At 52.4% G+C, this 20,948-nt stretch overlaps 2 protein-coding genes across 2 annotated transcripts; one reads left to right on the top strand and one right to left on the bottom strand.

Annotated features, from left to right (window-relative positions):
- Positions 1–653: 653 nt before the first annotated feature.
- On the bottom strand, positions 654–7,176 carry CASP9 (caspase 9). The gene is made up of 10 exons (XM_027702891.1): positions 7,045–7,176; positions 5,960–6,179; positions 5,473–5,550; positions 5,274–5,305; positions 4,568–4,744; positions 3,790–3,879; positions 2,766–2,913; positions 2,216–2,395; positions 1,949–2,055; positions 654–1,185 (listed from the first exon to the last, which is right to left on the bottom strand). Exons 1-10 carry the CDS (start codon positions 7,174–7,176, stop codon positions 1,093–1,095), a joined length of 1,257 nt encoding a protein of 418 aa, XP_027558692.1. The 3' UTR covers positions 654–1,092.
- Positions 7,177–9,752: 2,576 nt separating this feature from the next.
- On the top strand, positions 9,753–20,808 carry DNAJC16 (DnaJ heat shock protein family (Hsp40) member C16). The gene is made up of 14 exons (XM_027702880.1): positions 9,753–9,967; positions 11,083–11,149; positions 11,981–12,311; positions 12,515–12,699; positions 13,867–13,971; positions 14,556–14,714; positions 15,092–15,222; positions 15,449–15,632; positions 15,802–15,984; positions 16,249–16,325; positions 16,576–16,656; positions 16,743–16,841; positions 17,276–17,446; positions 17,863–20,808. Exons 1-14 carry the CDS (start codon positions 9,789–9,791, stop codon positions 18,257–18,259), a joined length of 2,349 nt encoding a protein of 782 aa, XP_027558681.1. The 5' UTR covers positions 9,753–9,788; the 3' UTR covers positions 18,260–20,808.
- Positions 20,809–20,948: the final 140 nt, after the last annotated feature.

Genomic DNA, 20,948 nt, shown 5'->3' with positions numbered 1-20,948 from the left:
CACTCTGGCCATGGCCTTTCAACCCCCAGCATCACCCTAATTGGCTCAACCTGAGCCTGCCCCCAATTCCCCTCACTTGGGGCAGGCAGTTCCCTCACCATCCTGCTCCCTGCCCTCTGCTCCTAACTCCCAGCCATCCCTTCACCAAAACCCAAACCCCAGGCTGGGAATTGCTCTGCCTGTGGCACAAAACTGCCTAGAAGTATCAGAAATGCTTCCCAAAGAAGAAACATGGAAATACCTACTGACTGCCCCTGAGCAGCACACACCTCCCCTAAGACTGCTGCACCTCCTGAGAGCTGCTCTGAGGATTCCTTTTCCCCCAAAATCCCACACACATCCAGGGTTTCTGACCTGAAACAGTCACTGCAGCAGCTCCTGAGGGCAAGTATTTACCTCAGCTCTGATATTCCAAAGAATCCTCATCAGTTTCCTGCTGTATCTCCTGTTTAACACCCAACTGATTCCTCAGAAGGAGGAGGATGCCTGCTCCACAGGCTGGCACAGCCACACTAGAAACTCTCCCAGTAACAGCAGGGGTTAAAAATTTACATGAGCTAAGGTCCTCCTGCTCTTCCCATTTCAGAGGAGCCTTTGGAATGTCCTAAAATGGCAATCAGGAGATGGAACAGAGGAGAGAATACAGCAAAAGATTTGCTTTTTCATTGCATTTATTAGAAACACTGATGGCAAAACTCATCCCAGTACACCTAGGGCCAAACTTGATCCCATCAATCAGTCACCCGGGCAGCAGAGGACACAAATATCAGAATCAGCAAGGAAAAACACTCTGAGACCGAGTGTGGCCACGTGAAGAGCCAGAGGTGCTCTCCTCTGGCTCTGGAGGCTCCAGGCCGGCATGTACCCCAGAAAAGGGGCTTCCTGCTCCAATCCCATGGGCACAGCACGATCTCCACCTCAGCCCAACTTCACAGCAAGGACAGTGTTCGCAGATCACATTTCTCCAGACAAATATCTCGAGAGACAGACAAAATCCACGGGAGCATCGACGCCGAGTCGTGGCAAGCACAGATTTCACCCGGCCCCAGGGAAGGAACTCTCACACTGGGCAGGGACCTCGGAGCCCCAGTGTCAGTCACACATGAAGTAGAATTTTTTACGGAGGAAGTTGAAACATCCTGGGATCTGCTTGTAGCTCCCCTTGGCTGAGACAGCGTTTGCCACCTGAGAACAGAGGGAGAGTGGTTGGGGAGCAGATGCTCTCCTGACTGTTGTAGGAAACTTGGGAACCGGGGTCAGGAATGGGACTATGGACATGAGAGATGGCAGGGCTCTTAATATGAGACATTTTTGCTGGCAAAGGCAAAGTGAACTCAGGGGAACATGCTTTCAAGAAACCTCAGCCATACCACCAACCCCTGCCTCTGGCAGGTGCTTCTTGGTATGAGCCAGAACTCCCTCCTTCCCTTTGGGAATTCAATTAAAAGCAAATTCCTTTCTACCCATTTTCTTCCAGTCATGCCTGTCACTTCCCCAAGGTGGTTTCCTTACACTGAACACCAGCCAGCAGAGAGGGGCTCGTGCTTTTCCCTTGCAGTTGCTAACTGCTGAAGCAGCACAATGACATCCAAACCCCATCCACCAGCCCCAGAACACGCTCCTGACAGCACCCAAGTCCCATCAGCTTGGATTTAGAGGATGGGACAAGCTGCACCATTTTAAGCAACTTCCTTGGAAAGATTAAAGCCTGTATTGCCAGGATTACCCCTCGCTGGAGAAACCTCATGGTGATTTTTGGCAGATTGAGGCCAGACACTTTCTTCGTAATTAAATCTCTCTGCAGTACCTCCAATTAGCCCATCCCTAAAGTCAACACTCAATATCCTCATTCTTTTTTTAATTGTAGGCCTCCACACCCTGACTAATCACATTCCTGACTATTTCCTTCATCACGACCACAAAAAGAAGGCAAAAAAAAGACATTTACCCGCAGTAACATGTTCAGCAGGTCTTCTGAAGGGGCATATCTCTCCAGCACACTGTCCAGTGTCTCCACGTACCACGAGCCAGTCGCCTCCCTCCAGGAGACAAAACCTTCAGAGAAAGGAGAATGTTAGGCCAAAGCCCATCTCTGTTCTCATCCTGCTCAGTTCCTGCCGCCCCAATGGAGCTGTTGCCCTGAACTGCTGCTGACTTTGGCTATGAAGCTCTGACTTTTCTGCTAATTCCCCTGTGCCCAGCAAAGTACTGTCACCTGGAAAAGTTGAGTAGGAGACCAAGATGTCGCTGGGTGTGGGCAAACAGGCAATGGCATCTGGCTCATCCACATTACCCGACGGAGCCCGAAAAGGAGTCGCATCTGATTCCAAAGAAGCTCCAGGAGTTTCATCTTCGGGTGAATCGCAATCCACTACGAAGCCTCGATCTTTTTGTTCTGCAAAAAGCAGCAGTGAGACAGTTCCTGATGTTCACCCCACCCAAGGGATCCACAATTGTACATCCAACGTTAAGAAAAAAATGGCGAAAGAAAAGGACAAAGGCTCTAGAACAAAACAAGGCTTTTTGGCTGCGCTGGTCGATTTGCAGCCATTGGTGTTTCATACAAAATTCCTCACTTCGTGTTTCCACACCAACCTCATGGCCGAAGAGCTGGAGCAGCCACTCAGTATATGGTAAAAGAAGGGACAGCTGGAGTGAGAAGACAGCTGGAGAGAGAGACAGGCAACCAACAGAACGGGAATCAAAGCCACAGCCTAACCATATCTCCAAAGCCCAGTGCTACCGGAGCCAAGACAAAGATTCACCTCCACCACAGGCCTGGATGAAGAAGAGTTTGGGTTTTCCTCTCAAACTTGGGCAATTGGACCCATTGAAATAGTTCACAATCTTTTCTATGGGAATGGGTTTTCCATCCGTTCCGTAAACGCCTCCAGGAAACTGAATATGGCTCGTCTGCAAGAGGAAAATGCAGGAGCTAGTAATGGGGGTGGAGGGCTGGTGATGAGGGAGCCCATTTCCCACTGGGTCTTTTGTGGCCACAACAAATCCTGGTGGTTGTGAAAATTCCTGTGGCCAAGTCAGGGCGAGGGGACACCCAGAAGTCATTTGGAACACACTAAAATCCAGCAATCCAACTTCTATTATCCAACTCCTATCCCACCTCCTCCAGCAACCGAGTTCTTCATCCTCTGGGACAACAGGCATGTACCATACACCATTTTCTTAACATTCCCTCTCCTCTCCTTATCCTTCAAGAGCTCTGACTGGGAATAAACAGGCTTTACTGCTCATAGAATCTCCCCATCAGAGCTGGAGGAACTGGAAGGACTAACTAATGGCACGAAGCTGTATCAGGAAAGGTTTAGGTTGGATATCAGGAAAAGTTCTTCACCCAGAGGGTGGTTGGGCACTGGAACAGGCTCCTCAGGCCCAGCCCCAAGATGCCAGAGGATAAGGAGCATTTGGGCAATGCTCTCAGGGACAGGGTGGAATTGTTGGGGTGTCCGTGCAGGGCCAGGAGTTGGACTCAATGATCCCTGTGTGTCCCTTCTAATTCAGGATATTCCATGATTCTGTGAACAACCACAGTACGAGGCTGAGCATACTCTCTTCACTCTCTGCCAGTTGTTCAGTTCCAAATTATTTGCCCCGACTTCCCAACAGAAACACTTGTCCACAGGCAACACTGGATCAGACTACACCGGAGAAGCTCCTATTTTCTTTAACCCAGATACAAGGCTGCAATGACAGACCACTTCTTCCCTCCTGCCCTGCATGAGACCTCCCTTCCACGCCTGAGGAAAAAAGGGAGAGATGGGATGAACCCACCTGACAGCCATGGGAAAGGATGACCACGATGCAGCAGTCCAAGGCGCTGTGGTCCCTCCGCGCCAGCTTCTGCAGCTCCAAAACCATTTCCTACGTGGGAAACATCACAAAAAGAGTTTTTTGAACCATACTACAAATTACTGCTAGGCCCTGCTCTCATTGGGCATGGAAGGACCTGGAAGAACTCTGCCATGGGATAAGGTGAGTCCCAAGGACAGGTGGCAAAAGCCACCAGCAGAGAGCACGTATTTCTATGTATCTGCCCTTATTTAACATCGGCTGCTTTAATCACACAAAATTCTCACCTCTCTGCACTCTTTACAACACAGCAACACAAACCAAAACACACTTCCACATGATTTATCCACTGAAATCTGCTGCTTCTGACCAGGAGCGGGGGGTGAGCAGAGAACCACGTTTTATTTCCAGAGGCCACTGCGGATGATCAAGCTCCCCCCTCACCACCTCAAACAACAGCTGAGGGCTGTACAGACACACAAATCACACAGCCCCAGTGCTGTCCCAGCTATCCCCAAAACACAGCCTCACCTATTACCCTACAAATCACAACCAGGATTCAACAATCAGGCAGAAGGCTGAAAACATGCAAGGTCTTCTTTCCTCCCGCAATCACAGCACAACAGTAAAATAAGAGGATGCAAGTGGTTGTTTGTGTGCCCCGTGCTGTTGGCGTGGGGTTACATCCCCTAACATGTTCCCATCACTTCCAGGGGCTCACCTCTCATCCCTTGTGGCAGCAGGACACAGCCAGCCTCACCTGAGCCTTCAGATCCCGCCGAGCCAGGACATCAAAGTGCAAGGCCTTGAAGCGCCGCTCCAGCTTCTCGCAGTCGAGGTCGGAGCCAACTCGGGTCGACAGATTCGAGTCTCTGGAGAAGGTGACGTTGTTGAGGATCAGGCAGTACCCACAGGGATTTGTTTTCAGCTCATAAACCTGGCAGGGACATGTCACAATTGAACTCCCTCTTTTTCCAAGTGCTTGCTGGCTAATCCAGTGGGATGGGAGCCCTTAAAGTGGCTTGTTTCAAGCTTTTTCATTTCTCTAATCCCTAGGGATGGGGAGGAGCATCCATTCTCCACACACACATTCTCATCAGCAGCTGGGAACACAAAACAACCCACTAAATTGGGGAAAACCTTTGCGGAAAACTGGCTGTTGCTTCACCCAGTGGTATCTCCAACAGCAAGCTGAAGTTTCTGGGAATTTTTTTAAGGCATCATTATCAAACCTCACCAGAAGGAGGGAAGAATTTGTGTTACCACTGTGGTAATCCTAAGTAGGATCTGGCTTGGTCGACCCACTCCAAGCCGATTGGCCCCATTACAGCGGCATCAACCTCAGAGCAATTGCTCAGGTAACACAAAGAGAGAAGCAGCCCTTCCAGGGATATTTTTGGGAGCCACCCATGAGGCACACAGCTTTTGGCCAATAGGGAACACTTTCAGCCTACCCAAATACTAACCAGGTCACGGCTCTTCTTGTCAACAGCAGAACCTACAACACACAACAGACATGGGATTTAGCTCACCACATTCCACAACAAGGCATTGCCCTCCCAGACTTCACATCAATCTTTCCTGACACAATTCCCCCTTCCCACCTTGCTGGAAATGAGCCTTTGGCATGCTTATCTCTCTGGAAGAGCCTGGGATGCAGCTTACCCTGGGCTGGCACAGGTGTTCGAGGTTTTTCGCTCTCAGCTTGGACTGGAAAGGACAAACGCTCGGGAAGGGTCACATCTGCAATGACATGGGACAAAAATACAGGGGGTGGTCCTAACGTGTGTATAGTCTGAGCTTAAAAGCTTCCACTGCTGGAAAGTGGGACATACAGGCTGCCCAGAGAAGCTGTGGCTGCCCCAGCCCTGGAAGTGTTCAGGGCCAGGCTGGACAGGGCTTGGAGCAACCTGGGCTATTGGAAGCTGTCCCTGCCCATGGCAGGGGGTGGAAGAAGATGAGCTTTAAGGTCCCTTCTCACCCAAACCATTCCGGGATTTGATGATTCTCCCAACAGCTCTGCATGCTCACCTCTACCAGGATAATAAAAATCAGGACTTCACAGACTATTGCCCACGACAAGACGGATCCCAGCTGCCACCCACCATGCTCCTGTTTGCCAAAAAAAATCCCCCACACTCTTGGCACTAACTTTTATGCTGCTTTTCTCCTCGCAGCTCCAGCTCCACGGGCCGCAGGTCCAGCAGCTGCGGCGCCGCCGGCGGGGACTGGCACTCCTGGACCAGCATGTCCGCCAGGTCACCCTGCCCTGTGTCCCGCAGGATGGAGAGGAACATGGGGAAAGCCTGCTTCCCTCGAGTCTCCAGGTCGATGATCAGCTGCCGGGCTTGGTCTCCTCGGCTGCCGGCGCTCTGCAGAGGAGGGAAGCCCAGGAAAACACATGTTCACGCAACACCCGGGCAGCCCTTCCGACTGGTCCCAGGGAGGGGAAATGTGGGATCTGCACCCAGCACGTGGACACAGGGTGAACAAGATCAAAACCCAGTGGACACAGTCACACAGACCCAGCCCTGACCCCCCTCCACCCACAACCATCACCGTGGGGACATGCAGCCCTCCGTGGGGTCTGGAGGCAAACGGGGGAGGGAGCACTCCCAGCCTGGCCCCAGGGGACAAACAGGCACCTCCAGGCTGTCACTGGTGGGCAGGACAGGGTAAAACACCCCCAGGGGACAAACAGGCACCTCCAGGCTGTCACTGGTGGGTAGGACAGGGTAAAACACCCCCAGGGGACAAAAAGGCACCTCCAGGCTGTCACTGGTGGGCAGGCCAGGGTATAACACCCCCAGGGGACAAACAGGCATCTCCAGGCTGTCACTGGCGGGCAGGACAAGGTATAACACCCCCAGGCCTGCCACCTGTCACCGAGAGGGGAAATGGGAATGCCCTGTCACCAGATTGCGATGGGGACTCAAGGACGAACCCCCACGCCCGGCACTACCGGGGACCGTGGACAAGAAGGAACAAGGTGTGGGGGGTTCTCTGCAGGGCTCGGGGTGGGGAGGGACGAGGACCACTCAGCAGGCTTGTCACCAGAGTGAGGGGACACAGGGCCTGTCATGGGGGCGAGATGACAAAAGGGCCACCCCCAGGACTGTCACCGGGGTTCAGGGCACACAGGAACCACTTCCCATGGCCACCGCCGGTGTTCGGCCACCCGGAGCCCTCCCACGGCCACCGCCGGTGCTCAGTGGCCCGGATCCCTCCCCGGCCCACCTGCAGCTCCTCCAGCATGGGCCGGGTGAAGATGCCGCGCCGCTCCAGCGGGTCCCAGAGCGGCTCCACCCGCAGCGCCGCCACCAGCCGGGCCCGCCCGCGCCGCAGCGCCCGCCGCTGCTGCTCCTCCATCCCCGGAACCGCCGCCCTGCCCCGGAACCGCCTCTCGCTGCCCGGAACAGAATCACACACTGGAACAGATCCGGGATGGTCCAGCACATGGCACGGGATTCCGCCCTTTTTTAATTTTTTTTTTAATTATTATTTTATTTTTATTTTTATTTTTTAATATCTCCAGGGATGGAGACTTCGCGCCCTCTCCGGGCGATCCCGTCACCCGCGCTGTGAAGTTCTTCCTCGCGTTCAGGTGGAACTTCCTGTGCGTCAGTATCGGACCATTCCCCTCTTGTCCCATTGCTGGACCCCCCGAGCAGAGCCTGGTCCATGCATCCCCTGCCCCCTCCCTGCAGACACTGACAGACATCGCTGAGGTCCCCTCTCAGTGTCTCTGGAGGCTGAACAGCCCCAGGTCTCTCAGTCTTTCCTGGTCACAGAGATGCTCCAGTCCCTTCGTCATCTCCACAGCCTCTGCTGGACCTGCTCCAGGAGCTCCACATCCCTCCTGTCCTGAGGAGCCCAGACCTGGACACAGCACTGCAGATGTGCCTCCCCAGGGCTGAGCAGAGAGACAAGATCTCCTCCCTGACCTGCTGCCAATGCTCTTCCTAAGGCACCTCAGGATCCCCCTGGCCTTCATGGCTCCCAGGACACACTGCTGGCTCAGGGACAGCTTGTTGTCCACCAGGTCCTTCTCCCAGGTCACTCTCAGCCTGTGCTGGTACTTGGGGTTATTCCTGCCCATGTACAGGACCCTCCACTTGCCCTTGTTGAGCCTCACTAGGATTCTCTCTGCCCAATTCTCCAGCCTGTCAGGTCCCACTGAAAGGCAGCACAGCCTTCAGATGTACCAGCCACTCCCTCCAGTTCTGTATCATCACCAAACCTGCTGAGGGTACATTCCCTGTTGATAAACAAGGTGAATAAGACTGGACCCAGTATTGATCCCTGGGGAAGGCCACTGACTACGGGCCTCCAACTGAACCCACTGATCACATCCCTCTGAACTCTGCCATTGATCCACCTCACTGCCATCCAACCCACATTCCCTAATAGACTGTCGTGGTTTTAAGCCCAGATGGAAATTAAGAACCGCTCAACATCCCCCCTCTCTCCTCACCCTGGTGAAATGGGGAGGAGAATCAACGTAAAACTTGTATGTTGAGGTAAGAACAGTTTAATAATTGAAAATAAAGTAAAATACAGTAACAATGGTAAATTATAATAACACTGATAATAAAAAGGGAAAAACAAATAATGCACAATGCAATTGCTTACCTCACAACCCACTGACCAATGCCAGACCCCCCTTCCCAAACCCAAATCAGCCCATTCCCAGTAACTTCCTCCCAGTTTATATACTGGGCATGATGTTCTATGGGGTGGAACATCCCTTTGGACAATTTGGGTCACCTGTCCCAGCTATGGTCCCTCCTATCTTCCTTTGTGAACCTCTTCACTGGCAAAGCATGAGACAAGAAAAAAGTCCTTGATTTCGGATAAACACAACTTAGCAAAAAACCAAAGCATCACAGAGCCAGAGAATATGCTGAGAGGGAAGGGACCCACAAGGATCATGGAGTCCAACCCTCAGCCCTGCACAGGCCCATCCCCAAGAGTCACACCCTGTGCCCCAGAGGATCATCCAAACCCTCCTGGAGCTCTGGCAGCCTTGGTGCTGTGCACTTAGTCTACTTAGCCTGGTCAGTGCCCAACCACCCTCTGGGGGAAGAACCTTCTCCTGAGATCCAACCTAAAGCTCCCCTGACCCAACTCCAGGCCATTCCCTGGGTGCTGTCCCTGCTCCCCCCAGAGCAGAGCTCAGTCATAGAATCATAGAATCATAGAATCAGCTGGGTTGGAAGGGACCTCCCAGATCATCAAGTCCAACCCTTGATCCACTACCACTGTGGTTACTAGACCATGGCACTAAGTGCCACATCCAGTGTCTTTTTAAAAATCTCCAGGGACGGAGAATCCACCACTTCCCTGGGCAGCCCATTCCAATGGCTGATCACCCTCTCTGTAAAGAAATTCTTTCTAATATCCAACCTAAACCTCCCCTGGCACAACTTGAGACCGAGCCCTCTTGTCTTGCTGATCGTTGGCTGGGAAAAGAGACCAACCCCCACCTGGCTCCCCCCTCCTGTCAGGGAGTTGCAGAGAGTGAGGAGGTCTCCCCTGAGCCTCCTCTTCTCCAGGCTGAACAGCCCCACCTCCCTCAGCCTCTCCTCACAGCACTTGTGCTCCAGTCCCTTCCCCAGCCTTGTTGCTCTCCTCTGGACCTGCTCCAGCCCCTCAATGTCCTTCCTGAACTGAGGGGCCCAGAACCGGACACAGTCCTGCCCCTCCTCAGCAAGCTGGAACTGCAGTGAGGTCTCCCCTCAGTCTCCTCCAGCCGAACACACCAAGCGCCCTCAGTGTCCTCGCACGCCACCATTATCGCCCCTAACGCACCACACACAGCGCCGGAGCGGCCCCAGCCGAGCTCGCCCTGCCCGGGCCGCCGCTCCGGGCCCGCGTCCCCGGAAGCCGCGGGGTCTCCATGGGCACGGCGGGCGCGCCGGAAGCGGCGGCGAGGGAAGGGCGGCCCGTCCGCTGCCTCCGCCCGCGGGGCCCCGCCGGACATGGAGCCGGGACGGGCCGCCTGGATGCTCCTGCTGCCGCTGCTGCCGCTGCTCCTGCTGCTGCCGGCCCTGCCCGCGGCCGCGCCGGGGGACTTCGACCCCTACCGCGTGCTGGGGGTCGGCCGCGGCTCCAGCCAGGCCGACATCAAGAAGGCCTACAAGCGGCTCGCCCGGGAATGGTACGTGCTGCCCCTTCCCACCCCCGCCCTGCAGCCCGGGCACGGCCCGGCGGGGATGCTGAGCTGCCTCGCCGGGTTGTGCAGCGCGGGTGAGGTCGGGAAGCAGCGCCGGGGCTCCCTCGCCATCCTGAAGCCGGGCAGGTGCCCCCGCGCCAGCGATCTGTGCTGTAAAACCCTCTCGAGGCTGGCTCTTGGGGGGAAAAGTTATCCCAGGATCAGGCTACAGGGGGGAAAGTTCTTCCAGAGGCTGGCTATGGAGGGAAAAGTTATCCCAGAGTCTGGCTATGGAGGGAAAAGTTATCCCAGAATCAGGCTACAGGGGGGAAAGTTCTTCCAGAGTCAGGCTATGGGGGGAAAAGTTCTACTGGAGTCTGACTACAGAGGGGAAAGTTCTTCCAGAATCTGGCTGTGGGGGGAAAATTCTCCCAGAGTCAGGCTTTGGAGGAAAATGTTCTCTTGGAGTCTGGCTATGGGGAAGAAAGTTCTTCTCGAGTCTGGTTACAAGGGGGAAAAGTTCTCCCAGAGTCCGGCTATGGGGATAAAAAGTTCTCCCTTACTCAACAGGGAACTTTTAATACACCAGGGTTTAAGTCTCAGCTTGATATGTCACCGTCCAAGGGCAACCCAATCCCCGTGCTGTGGGAGGGAAAGGCATCAGGTGCACAAATGTCACACCACTTGCATCCATGTGTGTGATGAGGGGCAGGCTTGAGGCATCGCCTGGGGAAAGAGCCTCACCCAGAGCTGTTGTCTTGCATGACACATCCCCAAGGGCTGTGGCAGGAGGTGATTTAAGGAAGAACCCAGTAGATGTGTGGGGCAGCAGCCAAGGGAGCCATTGCTAGGAAAGAGGCATGCTCCCTTGTCTTGGGCTGTTGGTGATGGATCAGACAGAGGCACAGGTCCACAGGCACACCACACACATCCCAGTGCTGCGTTTTGGGATGGGGTTTGGATAGGGACAGCATGTGCTGGGTATAAATCTGATCTCAGCCTCGGGGATACCACTGCACGTCGTAACTGTCCATGTTCTGCTCGCCTCCAAACAGAGGCCGACAGCTCCCCGTGCCCTCCAGGGAATCACTGACCCCTTTTCCTCTGGTTCTGCCTTGTAGGCACCCTGACAAAAACAAGGACCCAGGAGCAGAAGACAAATTCATCCAGATTAGCAAGGCCTACGAGGTAACACGTGCTGCTTATGAACTCCTGCTGTTGTTAACATTAAGAGAACTTATTTTTCCTGTGCTTTTCCTGTGTATTTCTACATGGGAAAGGTGATTGACCCTGTAGAGGTGGACGCTACCCACCCAAAAAGTTTGCTCAGCTTTGTTGACACAGGCACTGGAGTCACCAGCGTGGCCTCTGCTGCAAATATTTTGGTACAGGCCTGCCCTGTCCTGGCTAAAAAGCCTCAAAGGAGGGAGGAGAGAGTATTCACTGAGCCCTGCCTGGCTGGGCAGTGTCTTGTTCGTGTCACATGCACTTAAAAGCATTTTGGGGTGATGTAAGCAACATTAATCATCACAGGGCTTTGGTTACCTCAAATTATTCTCAGTAGTAGTTATTGACACATCGCTGTGGAAATTGGCCACCCCAGTTTGTGGCAGCCGAGCCCAAGGAAATAAAAGTAAATCCTTCTTTCCCTGCCAAAAAAAAATGCAGTTTCTCTATGGGGCTCCTGCCTTCTTGGTGACATTTTTGTCACTTTCTGATGTGCCAAGGAAACCGTCCAGGTTCAAAGAGACACCAGCAAAAGCTGCTCCAGAAAAGAGGGAATCCCAGCGTGGGATGTTTCATCCCAAGAAGCTGTTGGTGTCAGAAGTGGGTACAACAGTCTGGATTTAGGAGCTCCTTTTCTTTAAGCTTTGGCTTTTTTTTACCCCTATTTACCACAGTGAGCCTGGAGGGATGTGATAGTTCCCTTTTCCAGACTATTTTTCCCACATGGGAAATCCAAAGGGATTATGGTCAGGACAGTTCCCCCTCATGGTTTTTCCATCATCTACTTCCCAGATTCTCTCCAACGAGGAAAAGAGGGCAAACTTCGATCGCTATGGAGATGCTGGGGAGAGCCAGGGCTTCTCTCAGCACCAGCATCGCCAGTTCCATCGCTTCCACGACGGCTTCTATTTCGACGAGTCCTTCTTCCACTTCCCTTTCAATTCCGAGAGACGCGACACCTCTGACGAGAAGTATTTGCTCCACTTTTCCCACTACATCAATGAAATCGTGCCGGACAGTTTCAAGAAACCTTACCTCATCAAAATCACCTCGGACTGGTGCTTCAGCTGCATCCACATCGAGCCCGTGTGGAAGGAAGTCGCTCAGGAATTGGAGGCGCTGGGTAAGGATGAGGCTGTGTGCGCATCCAGCGTTGGCCTTCAGCTTTGCAGGACTCTGTTTAACCTTTAGATTTCCTCAGAGATTTATCCTAATGCTTTCCCAAACATGACTAACTCCGGGGTGCTGGGAAAGGGAGCAGGTGGTCAGTTTTCCACTGGGTTTGCTGGGGATCTTTCACCTGAAGCTGCTGCTCTCCTTTTCCAGGAGTGGGGATCGGCGTCGTGCACGCGGGGTACGAGCGGCGCCTCGCCCACCACCTGGGTGCCCACAGCACTCCCACCCTGCTGGGGCTCATTAACGGGAAAATAACCTTCTTCCACAACGCTGTCATTCGGGAAAACCTGCGGCAATTCGTGGAGAACCTTCTGCCAGGGAATCTTGTCGAAAAGGTACATTCCAGCAGGAGTGTCACATGCTGCTTCTCCTGCCTGCCTGGAGATTTCTCTCTCCTTGGCTGTTTTGGTGGCTCATCTGTTTAATTCGGGCCCTGAGCTGATCTGCATCACGAAGCTCCAAACCCTGGAGCTGTCGAAAGCTTTCACACCCCGTGGCTCCATAACTCTTCTCCTTGCAAAAGGGCTGATCCTGCCACTACATGGTCACACCAGGGGCTCGAGTGCCAACTGCCCCCCAGCTGTGACACCCCACAGCTGCCAGGACCCTACCAAGGTTATCCCTAGGTTAGGAACCTGCTGGATTTCACTTCCCTTCTCCTTTCTCAGCATTTCATCCAGCCAATTAAAGACCACTCACTAACTCCCAGGTGGTGTCTCCTAAAACGCACCGACCTGTTGTTTGTTTTGTCCGGTTTTGATTCGGACCTTTGAAAGTGGAGCTGGCAGCTTGAGCCCTTCCAAGTTATAAGTAAAATAATTTTTATCCTAACTGATAAAATATTCCTGCATTTCAGCCTTGCCCAGTGATTTTTGGTGGAGTCCTAAAGCACCCACCACTCCTTTCAGGGCGATGTGGCCGGGTCAGCCCCCACAGTGCACTCACCTGCCTGTCCCCTTCTTGCAGCCTTGTTCACCTCACCTTGTTTTCATTTGGGGTCTTCAGCAAGGGCTGCCTTTCCCAACAGATTTGACTTGTTGTCCTCTGGGTGTTGGAGTTCTCACCCCAAAAGTGGGATCTGTTTCCCCTTCCACAGTTAATGGAGCCATTTATCTCCTTCCTCTAGGTCAGAGAGGTACTAGAGCAGGTTTGATGAAGCTCAGGTTTGGTAGGTGCCTGTTAACCCTTGGCCTCCCATTAGATATAGATACAGATATATAAAGAATATGGTCCAAACAAACAGTTACAAGAATGACAGTGCCATCAGCATTGACTTGGAATGGCATTGACAGAGGCTGCAATAACTGAGAGAGTTGAGTGGGTCGAGAGTGATGGTTTTAATTCATTCATTAATCAGGAATACCTCTTGGAAAGACCAACTCACAGTCGGCTTTCTGCAACACTTGGACACCTTTTCAGGCTCAGTTCTCATTCAGACAGCTCATGGTGGAGCGTTGCCTGACTGCTCAGAGGTTAAACTGACTTTCCTGTTCTGTTTAAAGATTACAGATAAAAACTACATCCGCTTTCTCTCTGACTGGAGGAAGGACAACAAGCCCCACGTCCTGCTGTTCGATCACATGCCAGTTGTGCCATTACTATACAAGGTAAAGTGATTTCTGTCACTGCCAAGTTGACTTGTTTATAAATCCAGATGTTCCAAAAGAAAATGCACCATTGCTGTGACTAGAGGTCAACCAATGCCTCCAAACACCATTGGCTGGTTCTAGGAGAGCATGGTGATTTGTGTTCATCAGAAACAGCATGGCCAGGTGACCAGCTTTGTTAGGAGTCTGTTTCCCTGTCCTGACCTGGATGTACCTTACATGGATGTGAAGGTGTGGGTGGGTTTTGGAGGTAGCAGCAACACAGGTGCATACTGACCTTTGTTAGGAATGAGAGACGTTTGTGGCATGTCTCATTTGTGTTATTGCAAAGCCCTTTTCCTGAGAAACCCCATGTCAGACTGTAAATAAAACTGTGGATCCATGGAGGCTCCCAGCACATTGACTGAGAGAACTCAAAGCACGGTTCAGCAAGGGAGAGGAAGGGCTTGTACCTCTTTGCAGTACAAGCCCAATGACATTCAAACAGCAGGATGTATTCTCAGAGCAAAGTCATCACAGGCACTCAGGGGAGAAAACGTTCACTCTCCACCACCAACACACATTGTGGATTTCTCCCCATCCAGCTGACTGCCTTTGCCTACCGAGACTACCTGTCCTTTGGGTATGTGTACGTCGGGCTCCGAGGCACTGAAGAGTTGTCCAGTCAGTACAACATCAACGTCTACAGTCCCACCATGATGGTCTTCAAGGAGCACATCGACCGGCCCGCTGACATTGTGCAGGTACCGCTCAGAGCCCTCTCCAAGAGCTCATGGGAAACAGGCGTGGAGGTTTCCTGGCTGAGCTGGAGATGAGGGGTTTGTCACTGGTGTGTTTTGGGGTAAAGTGTGTTCGTTCTCAGCGTAAACTCTGGCTTCAGTAGACAAAGAGGGCAAATGTTTGGAGGGAGGAAGCTTGGCAGGCTCTAGTTTTGGTGTCTGACCTGTTAAGGAAGGTGGACACAGGTAGCTTCCCAGTCTTGGGGCCTCACAACACCTTGGGTGATTGCAGCAAGGACTGCGATGGCCAGCAGCCTTCCCCAGCTTCAGACAGGAACACCCAACAGCTTTATTCTCCTCACTTGCTCAGGTCTGACCTCTGCTTTCTTTGTCCTTGCCAGGCACGAGAGATGAAGAAGCAGCTCATTGATGACTTCCTTTCTCAGAATAAGTTCCTCATGGTGGCCAGACTCACCAACCAGAGGCTGTTCCAGGAGCTGTGTCCCGTCAAGAAGTCTCACCGACAGCGGAAGTAAGTGGCATGTCCTCCTGATTTGAGGCTCTGGAGCTGCTCCTAAAGCCACCTTTGGTTTGATTCTAAGGGAAAAGGGCAATGACTGCATTGGATCATGCTCAGTATCTATGGTGTCAGAGAGGTTTCTGCCTCATTGGGATGATTCTGACTAGCAGAAAGAGGGTGGTCATTTCCTCTTGTGTCCACAACGGCTCTTAATCCCCCATCTTGTTGTATCACCCAGGCACTGCGTGGTCTTGCTTACTGGAGAAGGAGAGAAGTTTGCTGAGGCTTATGAGGCCTTTTTGACTTTTGCTGTGGCCAACACAAAAGACACACTGAAGTTTGTGTACATCTATAACGAACGGCAGCCGGAATTTGCAGACGCCTTGCTGATGGATGATGAGAAGTATCGGGGAAGATCAGCTGTGAGGGTTTCCTTTTGTTTTTAATCCCTTCTTTTAGCCTGTCATTTAATTTACATCACTCTTGTACCTTGATCTGACACCTAATTCTGGGCAGTGGTTTGAAAGAGAACATCTATGTAGAAAAAAGCCCCTTCCTCTCTAACATCTGCCACGTTCTTGGCTCATCCAGGTGGTCATTCTGGAGAGGCGCAATAACGCGGGGAAGATTGCCTACAAAGCCTTGGAGGAGGCCTGGCAAGGCAGCAAGGAGGACAACTTCATCCTCCTGGATCTCCTGGACCAGCTGAGGACGGACCCTGGCCTTCTGTCATCAGAGACTGTCGTGGCAGACCTGAATGATGAGCTCGCTCCTGTAAGTCCGTGGCCTTTCCAGCTGTCTGATGTCTGTGTTATGGATGTGGACAGTCCCATTATGGCTGTTCACAGGCGTTATTTGTATTTTAAAATTCCAAGGCAAGACTCTTATAAGATTTCTTGCTCAAGGAAGGAAGCTCACTACCTGCTCTGAAGCTGATTTGGCCCAGGGTTGGGCTCATTTTCACAGGATAGGAGTCATGTTGGGGCTGTGCAGAATGGGTTTGTCATTTGTTTTTTGCTTTTCATTCTTTTCAAACAGGTGTTCGTTATCCGGTGGCTCTACTCCACGCTGGACTACATCTCAGACAGCTGGGACAGTTTGTTTCACAGTAACTGGTACAGTCTGGGCATCCATTGTGGGTTTTCACTGCTTCCCTGTCACCTTATTTTAAAATAGATCCATTTTTAGCTGCCTCTTTTGGGTGGGAGCAGGATAGCACTCAAAAACTTGATGGTCTTTAAGACCCTGAGAAACAAGCTGAGTTTCTGGGGAAAGCACGTGTTATTTGAGGTAGACAGGGACTGGAATTCAGGCAGAAAATGTGAACTTACAGGCCAGACTGCTCTTTGCACATCTTCCCCTCAGGCGAGAAATGATGCCGCTGCTGTCCTTGCTCTTCTCCGCGCTCTTCATTCTCTTTGGCACCGTTATTGTTCAGGCTTTCAGGTGAGTGCACACCAAAATGCCCTCGGGGGTGGCTCCTCAGTCCAACCCAGGGCCTTAAACACACACAAAATCACCTTCCTCCACAGTGATTCGAGCGACACAAGGGACTCTCAGCCCTCGGAGAAAGAAGAAACCGCCACAAAGACGGAAAAGAACGACGTGAGCTTCAGCAAAGAGAGTAACAGGTTCCCTCTAATTCCTCCAGAAGTATTTTCTGTGGAAACATTGCTCAGGGGGTGTCTGTGGAGGGAGAATTAGCGGAGAGCAGAGAAGTGCCAGAGTTGCACAGACATAATGCAGTTGTTGTGCAGAGCAGCACAGGCACAGCCAGGGGGGGAGGAGCGGTGTGAGCCAAGACCCAGCCAGCAAGGACAAGGGGACATTAATTTGGTTATTAAAGAATTCCCACCAAGTTTGCACCAGACAGTATGCTTGGGGAAAAGGTAAAGGTCTGACCCACTTGTTGAGGAAGATCCAAACTGGGCTGTTGTACCAGTTAAACTGGCTTTGGGCACAGGGATGGCTCGGGAACAGGCTGAGGAACACGGTCACAGTTTCTCTGTCCTCAGTCGCTCCTGGTCCCTTGCCCCCCTTTCACTCAGTCACTGCTTTGCTGCAGCAGGATTCCCAAAAAGGGCTTTGTTGAGGTGACTGAGCTGACGGACATCAACTACACCAGTAACTTGGTGCGCCTGAGGCCGGGCCACATGAACGTCGTCTTGATCCTGTCCAACTCGACCAAAACCCCCCTGCTCCAGAAGTTCGCCCTGGAAGTCTACACATTTACAGGGTAGGCTGGGGCCTCTCCTGGGTTTCTGTTATTGTGTTAACAACTTGTGTGAGGCAGCTCTGGCGACACAGGAGGAACAGGGTCGGCTCCATTGCCAAGAGGAAACATTTCTGGCGAGCAGCCTCTGTGCTCATCTGTGGCAATGAGCTGCCAAAAAATGAGTGGCCTTTCCTGGCCAGACTCGGTGATGGTGGCCACGTGGGTCTGGTGCTGCTGCCACTTTGGCTGTACCCATGTTTCATCAGATAGAGAGCACGACAGTGCTGCACACTGGGCAAGCGTCACCTGTGCTGGAAAAGGAGCTGCAGCAACACTGCTCTGCCCTGCCCTTGCTGACAAGTCCTTGCCTGTTCATAGGAATCCAGCCTTGCTCAGGACACATGCTAATCCCACTGTCTTCTCTGCTCTTTTCCCAGGAGCAGCTCTCTTCATTTCTCCTTCCTCAGCCTGGACAAGCACCGAGAGTGGCTGGAGTACCTGCTGGAGTTTGCACAGGATGCAGCCCCCATCCCAAACCAGTATGACAAGCATTTCCTGGAGCGCGACTACACGGGCTATGTCCTGGCTCTAAACGGCCACAAGAAATATTTCTGCCTCTTTAAGCCTCACAGATCAGGGGACGAGGGGGGAACCCTGGGGTCGTGCGAGGATTACGATGCCTCACTACACGCGGAAGCCAGAGGGAAACCCTCCTGCAGCCCAGGATCTAGATCCATTAAAAACAAATTACACAAATTGTCCTTCTGGATGGAACGCCTCCTGGAGGGTTCCTTACAGAGGTTCTACATCCCCTCGTGGCCCGCGTTAGACTGAGGGATTTTACAGAGATTCTAAGGGACAAACTTTTTATGAAGATGACAAAGGACAGCTCTTTCCAGGAATACACAAACAAGCGTGATGAATGGACCTTAGGTTTTAGATGAACCCTCCTGGGGCCGGAGACTAAAACATATCTCCCCACGTCCGGAGCCCGGGAGCGCAGCCAAGCACACCCACATGCCCTCCACTGACCCATCGTGCGCTTGGACGCCGTCCTACCGAAGAGCCAAGAAATCTGTTTTTCCCTTCTTGTCCCGCCACATCTGCTTCCCAAGTCACCCCTGTTCCATCTCTTGTTTTACCTCAGTTGAAGAAAAACCCTGTGACTTCTCTCAGCCCGCGGCCAGTGGTGCAGGTCGGGTCTCGGTTCTCTCTCTCCCTGTCCCCGTGTGCTTAGCCCATGGTGCAGTGCATGGTGTAACACTGGCAAGACCCTGCAGACCCTCCCAGGCCCTGCCCTTTCAAAAGGCCTCCTCCTGCCAGGCAGTTGTACTTCCTTGGCTTTCCCCGTGGTAAGTGATGTAGAGTCCGGTCAGGATCATCTCCCTTGTAGCAAATCTGTAGCTGGGACTCACCTGTGGTGCGGGCTCGTGGGTGATCTGCATGTTTCGTGCTCCTCGTGTCCTAGTTCCACGTGCAGCTTCACCGGCTGAACCGTAACTGGGAAGGAAAAGGGTTTTGCACGGCCGTAAATACTGTCGAAGTGTTGAGCCATTTAAATGTCACGTTGATTTTTCAGATGCCTTTTCTGCTTCTGTCGATTTTAGACGATGTATCCTAGAGCCATAACTTTACCTGCGTCCTCAGATTGTAGGCGTAAGCTGCTATGAGCCAGTAGATGTGTAAAAGAACCTCTACGTAGCTGCCAGGGAGTCACCTGGGCTCCTTGCAAACACCCTTCCAGCTGTAGTACAAACCAACCTTCCTTTGTATCAAGGAACCTCATCCTTCAACGATTGTATTCTTGAAATGTTGCCCCAGAAGTGCTGTATCATCAGACCGTCGCGTGTGTGTGAAGCTCCTTTTGGTTTAGGTGTGGGGTTGAGGTGTTGGGTTTCAGCCTCTCGCCCGTTTCCACCTCTTGCCCATTTCCTTCTTGCCCAAAACCTCTATTTTTCCACACTCAGGCTGCTGCCTTGGCTTTATGTTTGTTTGCTTGGATTTTTTTATTTTTTTTTGTCTTTTGGAAGTTGTAAGTCTGTGTGAGGCTAGAACAGGGTTTGGATGGTGCTTTGCTGTAGCAGTGCCCCAACAGCCACTTCCAACACTGCTGGGAAAGGGTGGCCCTGGATAAGGTGGAGGGAGGGCGAGCAGCAGCCTCATGGCTGCTTAACCTTCTAGCAATCAAGGGAGGCAGCAGGGCTTCTCGTTGTGGCCAGGACTGAAATCCTGTGAGGCTTGTGCTTCCCTTTCGCTGCTCTGGGGCCGATGCTGTCACCCAAGTCTCCTTCCATGGATCCCGTCACCGTCAGGCTCCAGCACTGCCAAAGTGCAAGGATGGGAGCAGGTGGCCTTTGCCACAGGGCTCTGAACCTGACACAGAGCCCTCAGAGCACATGGTGTTAATTCCAAACTCAGCCCTTGCCACCTTAGTGACCATCTTAGCAGAGCAGCCAGTCAGTAGGAATACGTGCCAACCTCTGAGCCAGCTGCCGATCCCATGGGAAGATGGGAATGCTCGTCATTGCACTGCCTACATGCCCTAGTTGCTCCCAAAGCCTTGCCTCACTGCATTCCTCCCATCCTGGGAGCAGACTGGTGTGCTCTGAACCCTGCAGGTACCTCAGACCCCTGTAAAATGTACTTCAGATAAAGGCTACCAACTAACCCTATGTGAGGTTAATTAATTCCAGCCCGGCAGACTCTGTGCCCCAGAAAGTAGAGGGAAGGAAGGAAGGAAGGAAGGCGAGGTCTTCTCCCTGCCCAGGAACTCTGAGGTGCACAAAAACTGCTGAAGGAGAGCAGAGGGGGAACAAAACACCAGCCTGATGCTTCTAGACTTCATTTTCACTTGGCTGGAGCGATTGCTGTCTACTCCTGTGCTTTTCCCATGCAGGATGTGGCTGGAATATGTTTTAGCCCACCAGAAGGCTCCACATAACTTCTTCAACATTTGCAAAAGCAAAAGAATATTCTCTGGGTCTCTGCTATCTCTTCATCTGGTCAGAATCCAGTAGAAAAGCCTCAATCCATGAAAAAAAGTGCCTAGTTGTGCTACAGCAAGGGAATTCAGCCCTGCCCCGAGGAAAGAGAGAAGGCTTTACAGCCTTCAAATTCTGCCAGAGTCCTTTTTTATTTTCTTTTTAGCACAGGTAACCTCCCCTTTCAGCCAGAGTCGAGTTGAAGGAGCGCTTGCAGCAGTCCACCTTGCTGGGTTTGGCTGGATGGGAGCACAGCCCCTGGTTTCTGTTTTATGGAAACCCTTTTTCCTGGGTTGAAGCGAATGCCAAGCTGCTCTAACCCCTGGTTTAGTAGGTTTTAGTGCCAGCGTGGCGCTCCAGGTATTTGCTGTCTTGGAGAGCAGGGTCAGAGCTGCTCATCCCGGGATCTGCCCCTGCTCTCCCAGCAGCCATGAGCCCTCACCCCCCATCATTTTCTAACCCTTGTGATTCTGTTCCATGCGTGGTGGTTCATAATCCAAAGATTGAGGAAATTTGGTCCTAGTGCACTGTCCTAGTGAGAC

Source organism: Neopelma chrysocephalum, unplaced genomic scaffold (genome assembly GCF_003984885.1).
Source record: "Neopelma chrysocephalum unplaced genomic scaffold, ASM398488v2 Primary Assembly neopelma1_200, whole genome shotgun sequence".
Taxonomy (NCBI): Eukaryota; Metazoa; Chordata; class Aves; order Passeriformes; family Pipridae; genus Neopelma; species Neopelma chrysocephalum.
This window is presented reverse-complemented; position numbering and strand designations above follow the sequence as displayed.